The 15,809-nt window shown below is 40.2% G+C and overlaps 1 protein-coding gene across 2 annotated transcripts in view; it reads right to left on the bottom strand.

The window, feature by feature from the left end:
* The window catches only part of GDA (guanine deaminase), a 31,432-nt gene extending 20,926 nt beyond the window's left edge, over positions 1–10,506 (bottom strand). The window contains exons 1-4 of one of the 2 annotated variants that reach the window (XM_015849128.3): positions 10,324–10,506; positions 5,313–5,401; positions 3,471–3,642; positions 300–387 (exon numbers count right to left, since the gene is read on the bottom strand). In XM_015849128.3, the coding sequence (XP_015704614.2) occupies positions 300–387; positions 3,471–3,642; positions 5,313–5,401; positions 10,324–10,446 (472 nt within the window). In that variant the 5' untranslated portion in view covers positions 10,447–10,506. The other variant, XM_032441247.2, reaches the window with a different exon arrangement.
* Between the last annotated feature and the right edge of the window lie 5,303 nt (positions 10,507–15,809).

A 15,809-nucleotide genomic window follows, 5' to 3' on the forward strand; every position in this document is an offset into this window, starting at 1 on the left:
AAAAGGCTGGAAACAGCAGAGGACTGCAGCTGAAGAAAAACTCCAGCATACATCATTCAAGCTCAGTCAGCAGCTGATTTAGGAAAGAAGAACAGGATGAAAAGCAGAGAGAGAAGGAGCAAACAGTAGGAGAGAAGTGATTAAGTGAAAGTTAATGGGGCTGGAGTGACAGAAAAAAATAATTTAAAAAAAAATCAATTTATTTGAAGAACACATCCCTTGCTAGTTTAAAACTGCCAAGTTCTGTTTCCTTCAGCAGCCAGCACAACCTCCCTCCAAACACACTCCAGCAGTCTTACCTATGATGTCAGCCAGAAGAAGAGAAGTATCTGTGTAAATTGTTGCAAAGTAGCAAGCTGTAGTGGTGCCGTTCTTCAGAGTTCTTCTCTATAAAAAGAAATCAGTTTCAGTAATTTCAGGGGAAAAAAAAAATTGGTCTAGCTGTCAGAATGCAGAACTGCCAGTCTGATTTCAAACTGCAAGAACATTCAGTTATTGTGAAATTCCGCAGGAGTTACAGTCAAGAGGGAAGGCAAAATATAGCCTTCTAATTCCATAATCACATTTTTAGAGTATGAATGTTAAGAAATACAAAAACTCCTCTTTCAAAGTGATGTAGGTCTTCAACAATTGCTAAGCCCATAGAAACCAGTCTGTATTTTCTTCATTCAAACTGAAAACTGAATTCTGATTTATGCTTATCTAGAACCATATGGAGTAACACAAACATTCAGTCATCTATGTTATTTCCTCATTTGGAAAGGCTCTCCATTTCTTAAAGTGAAGGAAAAAAACAAGACTCTGGGAATAAAGTAGTGGTTTTCATTTTGGCACCTTTGTATGGCGTAATAAATTGTCAGGTACACAAATCCCTCATTATCCCTGAACCCAAAGTAACAAACTCCAGGGTAAAAGTAAGCTGAGAACAGCTCAGAGAGAAATTTAATTATTTATGTAATTACACAGTTTGAAAGAAGAGGGTGGCTGATTCCTGTTCATATTACTTTTGGAGGACATAACAGCAGATGAAGGCTCATTTAAAGTTACGTTAAGTCATGAGGTCATTCATAACTTCATTTGATTTGGGGACTAATGGATGGTGTATTGACTTCCTATCCACAGTAAAGGGTTAAATTGGATTCTGGCTACAATGTAATTTGAGAATTCTTTCTTAAAGAAGATAAAAGGTGGGACTCTCCATGCAATGCATATTTTAAGAATGGCTAGAGTTGCTTCCTCAGCTTTTGAAATCCCAGATTCTGTGTTTATGGATTCCTAAAATCATTGTCAAGTGAAGACTAAAACCATATATTTATTTATTTATTTTCTGAAAATATCAGCAGGGAGAATTGGCTTTTCCAAAATTTGAGGCATCAGAGGATTTTCCAGCTACAATCCAGCCAACTTCACTCAGTTCATGTGCTTTACAGAGTATAGCGATTATTGTAAACAGAATATTGTTTTTTCTTTAAATTTTCACCATGTTTTAATTACAGCTCCAGAAGTACAAAGACACATATCTGATTCCTGTAGGCTTAGGGCTATTTCTAGCAATTGAATACTACCATAAAATACTACCAAAGCACGATCAGAGTCCTTTAAAAGAAATGTCACAATCTTTACATTATAACAAGAGGGGATAATTTTCAAAATTTTTTCAAATTCATTAGTTTAGTCACCCATCACTCTTGTTAACCTTTGGTCTCAGCTCATGCGGAAGTTCCACATCATTACAAACTTAAAGAAATTACATTTTCAAATTTAGCACTTGGACAGTATAACTTCCAGTATATCTTACTTAGGCCAGTTACTCTTTATGGACTTTTGTCTTATTCTTTACTTGCTGCCTTTATAAGCTAAACAGACCAACTATTTTTATCCTCTCATCCTATTTTCCCATATCTTTGACCATGCTTTTCCACCTCCAGTGCATTCTGTCCTGTTCCTCCTTCTCTCAGCTCTGCATGAAAAATTCAAAATAATGCTGTGTTACTGATTTATAACAGAACTTCACTCATTCAAATGCCTCTTCCAAGACCACATCTGAAGATTTGGGGGGTGTTTTACTAACCTATAACAATTATGTCAAAGTTACTTGAGAAGTAGTATATTCATTCTGTCTTCCAACTTAAGACTACAGAGAATCACTGAGAAGGTGGTTCTCAGGGTACCTTTATGCCTTGAGTCTTTTTATACTCTCCAATTTGGATAGGAAACTATTGGTTCTGTAGCTTTGTTTTGTCAACAAAGGGACATTAAAGACAATTCTGGAAGTATTATCTATGTATACAGCTGGATACCTTTCTGACACTTGGCCATGAAGCTCTGCAGACCTGCAAATATTCTGCAGCATTTGGGCATAAAAACACTTTCCTGACATTGCCCTATCTACCTTGATACAAAAAAGACAAGTCTAACTGTTGTGCTGATGCTTCTTCAGCTAACTCTGAGCTCTCTCTGGCAATTCTTTTCCAGGTGGTGTTATTAAATATGTTGCACAGTGAGCACTTGATCTATGCTGATGTCACTCCATCTGAACTGATGGAGACCATAACAGTTTGCTGACATACACAGCTGGAAGGTGAGATCACCTCCACGTTCTACATACCTGAAGACATCTGTGCTTGCTGCTAAATTTTATGACCAAGCTTCTCTTAGTTGCTATTATTAGGGTAAGATGACATAAAGTCATTTTTTAGAGATTTGTGTATTTCAGATTCACTATATTATTGTTTTGACAGCATGGTTTCATAGAATAATACAAATGCAAGGCAGCTTACATTGGTCAAGTCATTTAATCTTGTGAAGGTTTTTCAGCCTAAAATACTAAAGGATACTTCTAAGTTATATCACAGAATCAGTACCCTGCAAGATGACATCTCTGCTTATTGTTCAGAAGTTCAGCTTCTTTGTTGCTCAGAACCAGCACAGCTCAAACACAGTCTCTTCCTTTGTGCCACAATACCATCAACAGACTTCAGCAGCAGTGAAAGGTATTCCTGCTGCAGAAATTTAACCTGTAGAACTTTCTTTCTCAGTTGCTCCAAAACACCCATTTTGCTGTCAGTGAAACTCGTCTCTTTCCTCACCAAAACTTTGCACAGTATATGTTCATCAAACAGAGGGTGTGCACATAAAAAGAATCAATCTCTGAATGGTTTTGGTTTTTTTTACTATGTCTGACTACTTCTAAACGTACACTGAAAGTACTCTTCAGTACATGTCACTATACTCAGATATAAGAAAAGATGTTTGTTAATCTATCATGTGATTAAATTAACTGTCAGAACAAGACTGGAAGTTGTAGGAAACAAACTTGGCTGGCTGTTACAACAGTGGGTGTGTTGTCAGTTTTATCTGATTTTCATGACATCAAAAAGCGCTATCTTAGCTCTGCTGACCTTCTGAACACTTGCATGTATTTTAAAATAGAAATGTGGTCAATACGTACAACCATTTGCAATACTTACAACAACTCTGGTGTACACTTCTTCTGCAAAATCACTTTCTTTGTATTTCGCCTCTGTTGGGAATGTGTAAGTAGTTAACCACTGCAAAAGAGGTAGATCTACTCTTGTACCAGCAAATAAGTACTGAGGAGCATGAATGTGGGTATCAACCAGTCCTGGCATAAAGAATTCACTGGGAATAGAAAAGAAAACTCAAATAGTAAAAAAAGTCCACAGTTTTTTTCAAGGTAAGTAGTTCTGCCTTAAGCAGTATGCTTAAGCAGAAGCTTCAGGAGTAAGACACAAGTAGAAATTAACCTTACTCTTTCAGCATCAGCATATCCACTCCTTCTACAGCCTTACCCAAGCTCCAAGCTGACTATCTTTTATACAGAATAACAGACAGCTACCTGACAGAAAAGCAATCTGGAGTTAGATATTAATGTTAAGAGCACAACAAATCTATTTGTGTTTAATATTTACCCAGAGTAAATAATAAGAAGTAAAAGCTAACTGGCTTCACAACAACTAACGTTACTTCACTTAAAGAAAATACACTCTTGCTTCCTAATATAGATATATTTATAAAGACTCATTTACTAAAATGTGAACTGCATGCATCCCAGTTTTCCCGCAGTGTATGTATCTGTATCTATGCATCTACTCAGCCTAGGAATTTCAAGGTTCAATGAAAGAATAGACGGTTTATCTACCAATACAAATAAAGATGCATCTGAAAAAAATATCTCTTCAGTATCTTGACAGGAAAGGCGTCTTTACAATGAAAGTGTAATACAGTTTGTTGCCATGCAATACTCACAAGATAACAGGGATGAATATAGCAATATCATTAGGAGGTTGCTATAATTATTTTGTTTGGTGCTGGAACTCCATAGAGGATAACATTGCTCCCAGCCTTCCTTCCTTCTCCCTGGCTACTGAATGAACAGTGATTTTGTCTCTTTATAATTTCCTTTCTTTCTGTTTCCCTGTATACTGGAAATGCTGAAAGATCTTTCTTAGTCCGATCCATATTCCCAGCACCTTCCATTTTCCCCAGGCTATTTCAAGTGAGGAAAACATCTGATGACTCATATATTCTGTATGATTAGTGTTCCAACAAGGCATACAGATTTTTCAACAACTGAATTCTAAAGCTACCCTGCAGTTCTAGTCCTTAAGCCATGCCTTGTTTACAGCTGTGCTACAGTAAAGCATGGTGGTTACAATCCAAAACTTACTAGGAAGGTGAGGAATTTCATTGGACAAACAACAACAAAACTCATGCTGCAATACAATGAGAAATACGAGGATCTCCTTTTAGAAGTTCTAATCCTCTAATTTTATTAGTTTTTAAAAGGAAGTGTGTCAAAGCTCAAGCAATTTAGTTTTGTATCTGAAATGCCACGGCTATCTACATTTATCATGTTTAGAGTTTCAAGCTGGCTAGCAAGGCACAGCCCCCTGCTCAGAAAACAAATGTGAAAAAAGACAACCATCTGAAGGGTGATCATTGTCTGATACTGTTGTATGAGCCAAAGAGGCATAGGAACTCATGCATAAGAACTAAATATGGCACTTTGGTCTGTGCAGTACAAGTCTGCCAGCAGAATTCACTGCAATGAATGGCTGCAATCTCAAACTGGGGAATGCAAAATACACACAAGTAGAGGCTCGTACTCCAGGCCTCACACGGGATGTAGGCAGCCCACTGACTACAAACTGCAACAGAACTGAAAGAGATCTTTGCCCTTGAGACAGGATTTAACATGTTCCCTGCCTAAAGCTATTCACATGAACCTACACTACTTTGCTTAGAGAGTGAAATGCATTTGGTGCAGTTGATCTGAACAAAACACATACTGATGAGTCAATTCTCTTATGTCAGATGCTTTGAATCCCCACTTCTTGGCCAGTTGCTCCTGCTGATCAGCTTGCTCCAGAAACACAATCTGAAAGGAAGGCAAAAATAGTCATATAAGTAGAATTCCCACATTATCTTTAAATGGTGGCAAAGGACATCATATCTTACAATGGATTTTACACACATTTTACACAAATTGATAAATTTGCATTGAAATACTTGCCCAACTGCCAGCTGTGATTTCCAGCTAACTATCCACAATAAATGAACAACCCTCGTCAGTTGTTTCTAACATGTAAGAAAAAAAATGAATTCATTCAGAAGTAATACACGAGTAGAATTGTACTTGTACCTGTAACATGTATTACTCCTTTAAACTACCATGCTGCCAGCAGTACACTCAATAGTTATGGAAGTAGGTGACACCCCTACTGGAAGGTAATTATAGTGGAGGGGTCAAAATTAACTACTCTGTCCAAGACTTAGCACTGAACTAAGTACTTCCTAACTTTCTGCTCATACCTTCAATGTCGTTTATTTTATTTTCTAAGACCACAGCAAGGTGAAAGAAACTAAAGGAAAAAATATAATAATCAAATAATCTCTTAGTTTTACAGAACGGATTTAAAATACGCCTAGGGTATTTTATGATTATTATTAATAATAATCATAAAAATAAAAATAAACCAAAAAATAAACCAAAAAGACTTAACCCTACAGTCTCAAGTTACTCATTCCTGTTCTGCTCCCAGAGGACATTAGCTCCACTGCTGGTGCATTTCTGCTGCCAACTAAGAGATTTAGCACACTTTAGTTCTATTTTCAGATTCCATGGTATTTTAATCTAAAACATGACTCTTGCAGGCTGAATTCTCAGTTTTTCAGTTCTCTCATCTGACAACGCTAGGCTCAACAACTTTGCAAGAAACAAGGAGCAGGAGCCCAGGCACTGAGATTGCTGCAACAAGCTCCAGGCAGGATCCAGGTTTCCATGGCACTGGATGAGCAGAAGAACCCACTGCCTCCTCCAACCAAAGACAGTATATTCTGGGCTTTCAGAGCCTATAAATTTTTGCCAAACCACAATTTCTGCCTAAAAATAACACATAGTCACCTGGGTCCCATGGTGTAAGTAAGAGCTTTTTTCTCAGAAGCTCAAGACTGATCTTTTAGGACACATATAGGTTTTTTGTGTTGTATTTTTTACCTTGTCTAAAGAGCAGGTTTTACTCTTTTAGGCAGAAAAAAAGCTATTAATATCATATGGTACCAGTAAATATCATACCAGAAATAACTGTAAGGTTATAGTCCATTACAGGTTCACAAGAAGCAGTGTCTCTTTCCTTCTCAAGAAGGATGCTCAAACCCTTCAGCCCGTTCCATTGCTCTATCTGCTGAGGGATCAGAAAACAGACCTACCAAAATTTCTGATGAGCAATAAAGAAAATGTCACTCAGATGCTGAAGTAAAAATGGATTCAGAATGACTAATGTTAGAGCTGCTAAACCAAAAAAAAAAAAAAAAAAAGAAAGAAAGAAAAGAAAAAGAAATGGCAAATGCTGGAAACAGGCGTTGCCATGGAAAAGTGACTATTACATACAGCGCAGATAAATAAAACACACAAATTGTGGAAGAAATAAAAAAATAATTTTGAAGGGAACGGACAAGTAAAACCAGCACTAACCCTCGCACTTTGTCTATTACTGCCAAATACAGCTGTGGATGAATAAGCGGGGCATCTGTACTCTTTTTCAAACAAACTTCCCAATAGAACTGCTCAGTTTTGCACAAGACATTCTCCACTGCTTCATGAGGCCTTTGTTTTGGCCGTCTTTCTAGCAGTGAGTTGCTTAAAGTCTCTGCAAACCGAGACTTGCCTATTATCCGGAATATTTGCTTGTACATTCAATACAGCTGCCATGATTCACTGGGAACCAAACCTTTTAACTAGTTCTACACCCATCACTGTGAAGTCAAAAAGAAATTCTGCGCCAAGATAACTACAGAATCAGAAAAGTACACTGGTAAGGCTATGAATTTCCTCTTGTAAATACAGAACACAAGGACAGTAACCAGCAATTAAGAAAGATATTATCACAAAAATCAGGTAGATCAACAGCTACTACCAGCTGCCAACAGCTGCTAATCAACTATTATGTGCCATCCATGTGATACATCTAAAGGATCAGAAGATGATGAGCTGAGTGGTCATCATCAGCCCCTTTTCTTAATCTCAGGAGATGTCCAAAGCCTCAGACAACATGAGCACATAGATGGCCCAGTTAATTATATATTAACCCTGATACAGTAAACCCTGAGTGCCACCAAGCACTATAGTGTGAGAAAGAAGATAGAACGTGAGTTAGATTGCCCTATGAAACATGCTTTTTTTTTCTTTTTTTTTTCTTTTTTTTTTATCTTTTCCTCCCTCTGGATCCAGCAGCAGTATCTGTATTTGTTTCAATTATGACATTGAGTTGAACATGAGCAACAAGTCCTTTCTTCTCTCCCTCCCACATCCTTCACATCTCACTCTGTGCCCACAGTGGTCAGCTGCTGGCACTAACACAGCTGTTTCCTGCCTCCTACCATTATGCTGTCCCATTCTTGGCCTCACTGAGCTGCTGTCAGCACTGTTTAATGAGGCTACCATCTTCAACAGTTTGATCATTACAGATATGATGTCTATTGCTTATTTAATTCTCAAAACTGAAATACAGGGTTAGATGAGAGACAGCATTGCTTATCAAACTACACTGCTCAAAAACTCAACAGCCCAAACTGCTGAGAAGGATGAATCAATGAACCCCACATACCAGTTTTTGACTTGATACCTTCCTCCCCTGTCAGCTAACACATGACGCCTGCTATCACAGCTGGTATAAGCCAAATTGTCATTACTTGACAATATCAACACTTACTCCATTACATTTTCTCCTAGTCATTCAAAGGAAGCTTTTATCTTGATACTTGTTCTACTTTCTTAATATTTTACTCAGCTATATTATTCACACCAGCATTTCAACAACAACCCAGTCTGCAGCTGGCTTTATTTTCCTTACCTTGACAAATGTTACCCTTTCTATTGGCAACTCCTCAAGAGCATTGTGCTGCTCTGCAAACCACTCTAAACATAGACTTACTTTGTTAACTTACGATAATTTGGGTGTGCATTCCTGAAGGCAGTGCTTTCTTTATTAAAGCTCCCTTTTCATCTGAAGGCAAAGCAAAGAGAGCTGACACCCCATCTGTGGCTCTACAGCTGTGTTTCAGCATGCAGCACGGGACCAGGCAGCACTCTGTGTCCTGGCTGTGCACTCCTGCGGCTGTGAGAACAGCACCTGGCTAACCACAAAAGCCGTTCAGCTCTCCTGAGATCAACTTTGCATGATGGAATCAGCAACGTGAGGCAAAAGTTAAGCTTATTTAAACCTAGTTAAGCTTAATTCTTTGGAAGCAATAGCAAAATTGTATTGGTGTATATCTTGACAATAGAGGTAAAAATCTTTGAACTACCATGTCCTTCTCATAGAAGCACATATTCAGTGATTACAGGGGAAGTTCTCCATGTAGCAAAATTATGATAACAGGCTAAATGGTAACAAACCGCACTGTGCTAGACCCTGGAATTGTAAAATGTCACGAATTCCCAAACAGAAAAGATTATGAAAGTCCTTATCAATCTATTCTGGTTAAAGTTTTCCTTTTGGACAATAGTGTTTTACCAGATTTTTTTCTTAAACAGCGTGGGAATGCATCAACTTATGCATGGCAAACACATCCAGTGCATCCTTGTTCACCAAGAGAAGGGGGAGAGAGAAACAGAATCATAGAATCACTGAACTGTAGGAGTTGGAAGGGAACTCCAGAGATCATTGAGTCCAGACCCCCCTGCAAAGCAGCCTCCTACAGCAAGCCACACAGGTAGATACCCAGGTGGGTCTTGAATACCTCCAGAGGAGGAGAGCAACTCTCCTGAGGCAGAAATCAATAGATAGAGCATGGTACAGATACAGTGTGTGTTTTTCAAGAAAATCCTTGGAAAGCAATAATTTGCTTAGAACACAACATAGTGACATTTACCAAGAATTAGCACTAAGAGAGGAAGATGAGAGACAGAAGTTTCCACTTCCTGCGCCCAAGGTACACAAACCAAAACGTTTATTCATTCGGCTCTATTGCTTTTAGTTGACATCTCTCAATACATAACTTTCTATCTTTTTATTCACCTCCTATCCAGCTTTTCAGGGACTCTGCTATACACTGTGCCAGACTCAGAATAGCTGTAGGAGAACTGACCTGAAGGAGATCTTCATGGACCTGTGTGGATGGTGAAGGATGGTGAACTGCAGGAACTAACTGTGTATTTTCAATGTATTTCAAACATTACCAAAGCCTGATGCAATTGTACAGTCATCAGAAGAAAAGAAAATGACTTTTCTCCTTATACCTACGGTTGCTACATGCATTGCTAAGTCTAGGCGAAATTGCTGCTCTGCCTACGCACCGTGAAGCTGAGTCTCAACCAGTGACATGGCTGAGCTTCCTGCCAGGACCGGCCCTGTGCTATCAGTTTTACATTCGTTTTAGATTCAGTTTGTGCCATTAACGTGCCCAGCGGTACCGTTCTCCAAACTTTTTAAGGGCACATTCCATGCTTTTTCTTGTAACAAGAAGAAAAAGACCACTCTGTACAGGGGGGACTCGGCAACTATCCACACCCATTCTTACTGTTCTGACACGGAGAATGACAAATTCACCTGTAAGACAGAAGGAAAACGGAGACCAGCCGAGCACAGCCGCGCTCCAGGTGCTCTGGGAACATACGTCGCCCCACAGCAGGCTGGAGCTCCCCGCGGACACGCTGCTCCGTCCCCTCCGGCTGCCCCCAGACTCCGATCTCTTCCCCGAGGTCCCACCCCACCCGCTTCGATCGGACAGGTCCCCGTTTCCCGACCGCCTCCGTACGGCGTAGGTTCCCGCATCGCCCCGCGGCCCCGCGTCTCTCACCGTGCCGCCGTCGTCAACCCCCAGCAGGCGGCCGTGCAGGATCTCCATGGGCGCGTCGGGCCGGGAGTGCACGAAGGTGCCCCTGAAGACATGGGCGAGCGGAGGGCGCTGCGGGGAGCCCATAGCGGGGACGGCTGCGCTGGTAGGAGTGCTGCTGCGGCCAGCTGCTTCCCGCTGTCTGCCGCTGCCGAGCGTGGCTTCCTGGAGCTGTCACCATCTCCCCACCCCCTGGTGACTTGCCCCGCGGGGTGGGGTTTCGGCGGCCCCCGCCCCGCTCCCAGCCTCGGTCCGACCGTGCCGCTTGGTCGTGGAGTGCGGGGGAGGCTGAGGTCGCTTCCCGAAGTTTCGTCGGCAGCGTCTCCCGGTCCAGCTGGCACCTGTTGCACTGAGCCCGGGTCGCTGGCAAATCTGTTGGACGTTTTCGAAGGAATTGACCCGATTTTAACCATGGCAATCATTAGATATGTATCTTTAGTATCACTTCATGGCGCTTACCACTTCATTCTGTACCCAGTTATCAGCGATAAATCTCTCACTGACTGTATCTCCTGTCCTTAGATCCTGCGCTGCTTGTTGGTAGCAGGAAATAGATGCCAGTCCAGGTGCCTGAGCTGCCAAGCAGCAGCCAGATGCCTTGTTCAATCAATGGAGGTGGCCTTCAGTGTGTGTGAAAAAGGCTACAGAGAAGCAAAAAGTAGAGGTGAATCGATGCTGTGAACCCAGAGAACTACACTTTCAGGACCACAACCTAAGTTGAAAAACAATACAAATATATGTTTATGTTTATGTCAAACTAAAAGAGGGGTGATTTAAACTGATTATAAAGAAAATGTTTTTCAGAATAAGGATGGTGAAGCACTGGAACATCCTGCTCAGAGGTGTGGTGGCTGCCCTGTCTCTGGAGACTGAAGGTCAGGCTGGACAAGGCTCTTAGGGACCTGACTGAGTTGTAGGTGTCCCTGTTTGTTGCAGGGCAGTTGGACTAGATGGCCTTTAAGGATCCATTTCCCTCCCTCAGTGCTATGATCCTATGATGCTATATGCTATGAGCACCACTAGTGAAAATACTAGGATAAGGCTTCATGGTGCCACAGTGTTGCAAGCATAGTTAAGGCCATGAGCATTCTCTGAACTCCTGTCAGAAGTCACCCTGCACAATCAGGCAGCCAGGTAATGAATGAACTTGGCACCCGGGTGCTGGCACTATTCATGTCAAAGCTGCAATGCAAAGTTTGCCATTAAGGACCTTTACCCTTCCCTCTGTGCTGACAGTGTACAAACTCACAGCAGAGGTTATCTTTTCTGCAAGCTCTCCAGATCAATGGTGGAAAGAGAAAAAGGGAAAAGCACAGGATTAATTTAATTTTGGTCTGCTATGGGCATATCATCAGCATTTATCTTGTCTTCTTTTGAGCAAGAATCTTTTAGGTTACCAATAAGCAAGTTTAAAACCATGTGAGTGTACTGAAGCCAGATAAAAACCCTCCTTGACTTTACTGTCAGCAAGCCGTAAGGACTGTCCTAAATAAAATGGACTTACATTCTGACATTGTTAACATCTTGTGAGAGGTCTTGCCTTTAAAGAAGATGCCAGAGAGAGAAAATGGCTTTTTAAGACACTAGGCAGCTTTTCATTGTATTTCTAAGCTCTTTGACCAGATAGGCTTGCAAAACAAAACAAAACTAGTTAGTGTAGTTTTCGAAGGAAATTGGAGTGATAATCTTTCATGCAATTCTGTTTGCTTTCAAGACTATAGTACTTCATTTTTCCTTCAGCAGTGGAGTAATACATGGAAAAGAAAAAGGAAAGAGAAGAAACATAAGAACTCCTTTAAATTAGAACATGAAAATCCCTCTTGCAATGATGTTTCTCAGGGTGATACTCCTGGGTTTGTTAAGGCTGCAGCTCAACCCATCTGTGTTCCAAGCTGAGCCACCAAGAGGAAAAAATTGCCTTTTGTTTTATGAAGGACAATAAGTGAGCAGTACACTGTTCTTGACACTGAGAGCCAAAAGGTAAAAGGAGAAAAGCTGAGCAATGGGATAAACAGAGACTGAGCCCTGCAGAAGTGAGCTTGCTGCTCCTCCTGTGAATGAGTGAAACGTTTTCACTCCTGCAGAGTGAAAACTTTTACCAGCAATGGCCACTGCTTGATTCAACCTACCTCTTTTTATGGACACTGCTCACCCCGTTTTCCAAAGCCCATTGAGGCCAAGCTGCCCTTGGGACTCATGTGCTTTATTTGACTGGCACTGAGCTATACGTGGTTCTTCACTACACAGCCTGAGCTCTCAGCTGGCAGGCATGGGCACACTGCTGTCCAAAGCAATGCTCAGCTGAACTCCATCCATGTACTAATTCAGTGTTCCTGGGAAGCACACATTTGCCTCTGATGGGGATGTGTGCTGCTCCTGAGCTTTTGAGACTGCTTCAGCCATAGTTTCCTGTTCAGCACCTCACAGGTTACCTCCAGGTACTACACAATGGGTGCACAAAGCAGCTTCAGTGAGGTTTAATTCAGCCTTAATGCAGGAGAAGAAATCAGAAAACAGTCTGTTCCTTTTGTATATCTAGGGAGAAGAGGCAATAACAAAGGATTTTTTTACATAAGCATGTTTTAAATCCTATGAAATAGTTTGGCGGTTAAAAGAAGTAGTGGGCTCTTCTGCTTTTTTCAGCTGCAGCATGAGAAAACCTACAAGACCCTTATGAGGGCAGGTGGAAGACTGAAGACTTGGCCAGCCATCGAATACTGAACCATCCTTCCAAAATACTGTTAGATGGTTAAGCTGGAGTGTGTTTGGTGGGATACACTCGGCTAGGCACTACCTGCTGTGATAGAAGTTGAATGCTGTGGTGTGATTGTTACTAATAAAGCTGAAAGATCTTTATTTACTTTGTGAAATGGTTACGGGTCTAGAGTGAGAACACTTAGCTTTCTAAAAATAATGAAATACTTTGCTTAAGAATCATTTTAAAATAAAGCTTAGCTTTAAAAGCTGTTTGAAATCATCATGCCTGGTTTAACATATTTGCGTTAAAGTGCATAGTCACTGTACTTTGATCTAGTGCTGTTAAATTGTCTGTCTCACAATTCAGAACCTTCTCAGATGCCGTCTTGAATCACTGTCTTCTAGCCAACTTTGGAAATTCATCAGAGTCCTTAAGCTGAGAATTTGTAAGATATTCAGTCAGTGTTCATCTAGGAGCACAAAGACCAATTTCACCTTTATTCCCATTAAAATTTATACTTTCTGAACTTTTGTTTCACTTGGTGAACTGTGCAAGGCCAGATTTCAGCAGCTTGTTTCAAAGTTTTGGGGCACGTAAGGTGATCCTAGATATCTGAGAAATGTGAGCAAATGGAATTTGTTTTTCCTTCTGCTTTCAGAAAATAGTTAATTGGGTACATGTCACCAAACAAAAGCTTCTGTCTTTAGGACTCCACTGCTATAAATGCTTTCAAAGCATGAGCATTAAGGGCACAATAATTATTGTTCTGATACAGAAGTGCTTGTTCTTATTTCATGTGATTGTCAAAATGTACCCCATGTATAATTTGTAACATAGCAACTAAGTCAATGGCACAACAAAATATAATTGATTTATCTGCTATTGAATGACTTTTGTCCAAAAATTAAAGCGCTGAGTGTGCAGCAGATACTTAGAGCTGTTCAAAAAAAAGAAAGAAGTGAAGCATGACAAACATCTGCTCTCAGATATGTGCAGCATTAAACCTGGAAGCTGAGGTTAACCTAGTACTGCCATTTCAAACACTTTGTGTTCCCTGAAACATTTATGTAATCAACATCCATTAGCAATTCCTTACTTTTCTGAATCTGCCTAAAACTGAAAATCACCCCACTCAAGAAGAGTAAGAGCAGGTGATCTTATGTATAAGGTCCTGTCCATTGCCCACCATGTGGGTCCTGGGCAGAGCTCTCAGCCTTGGGTCCTCAAGTCTGAATGGGCTTGGGAAGACATCTGCAAGGAAGCTGTAGCTACTTTATGATGTCTTACACCTCCAAAAGAGTCCAGCGCTGACACAATACTGTCATAAAGTATCCCATGACTAAAATTTAAAGATCATACTTGCCTTGTCTTTTGATACACGAAGGCTGCTCTGAAAGTAATGCCTCATGTTTTACTATAATGGCCCATGATATCAGAGGCAGATGTTGGTGGTATGGCTGTGATGATTTTTATGAACACAGCACACTGGCTTGTGTTCATTGCTAGCTATGGAATGCATATGGTGGCTGTGAACCATGTGGTGGTGTTTTTCAACTGAGAGTATGCTCTATCAAATGCTGTTATTGTGCTCTTTATGTCTGTTGTAGTTTCCATGGAAATAAATAGGAGGCATTACTTTCGGAGTGATCTATGTCTATATACTTGAAGTTCAGATTGACTGTATTTGTCCTAACACTGTTAAAGATTTTCTGATTTTTTACAAAGGCTTGTTCCTACAAAGAATTGTAGTAATTAAGTGAAAGGCACTTCACTTAATTACTTAATTAATAAGAAAGCCAGAAATACTATGTAACTGTGAGTAAAATTTTTGTGCATCAGAAAAGCTCAGCATATACTAGAATTACAAGCATCAGTGAGTAAAACTTGCCAGAAGATTTTGTTTGCAAATATGTTTTCCATTTGCACAAGATGGACAGCATGCGTTAATAGCCTTGTTAGACTTTACTTCTGATTGTGTTAAGAAGGAATTGAACAGAACTTAGATATCTGCTACTGTAATGGAGGCTTGTTGGGAATAAACTGGAACAAGATTAGGTGTAGTTGACAGAGCCCTTTCACCTGGAAAATTCTGCCTGGGGAATACCATTATCTGGTAAATGAAACAAATATAATAGAGAGAACAGAATTAGTCAATTTAGACATTATCATAAACCACTGTAATTAACTGTTTTACTTGCTAGTCTCATTTTCATGCTCAAAATCCAAAGAGCCAAATAATGCACTTCAAGGTTATGCCAGTGATGCAACTTTTATCTGACTTCACATTACTAGCAAAAGATAAAACCCTTAAGACATAGACAAAAATAAATTGTCACAAGGAATTGAAATGAGCAGTTCTTACTGGCATTCTCTTTACGCTGCCCACACAAGAATGTCTCTCCTACTTGAAAAAGAGCAAATGACTTCTGTCTCTAACCTTGCCTGACAGTGGTGACTGATGATCCTGAGGAACTTAGTTCTCCAACTCCAGTTTATGATGGAGTGTTTTGCGATCTGTGAACAAAATTGAGTAGTCTAACTTAGAAATGTAAAAAATAACATATGCGCCCAAGCATAATCCTGTAAAACTGCTGAATTATTGCAATATGTTGACCAGTAGCTGCATTTCTAAACTGTACGAAAGACCCCTTCATACATACTAGTTAAGAAGTAAAATAATTCCAAAAAGATTTTCTGATCAGATTGGAGGAAGTCTACTAGAGATATGAAAACAATACCACCGTGCTGTTAT

This window comes from Coturnix japonica, chromosome Z (genome assembly GCF_054131305.1).
Source record: "Coturnix japonica strain WE chromosome Z, WE-NBRP24, whole genome shotgun sequence".
NCBI lineage: Eukaryota > Metazoa > Chordata > Aves > Galliformes > Phasianidae > Coturnix > Coturnix japonica.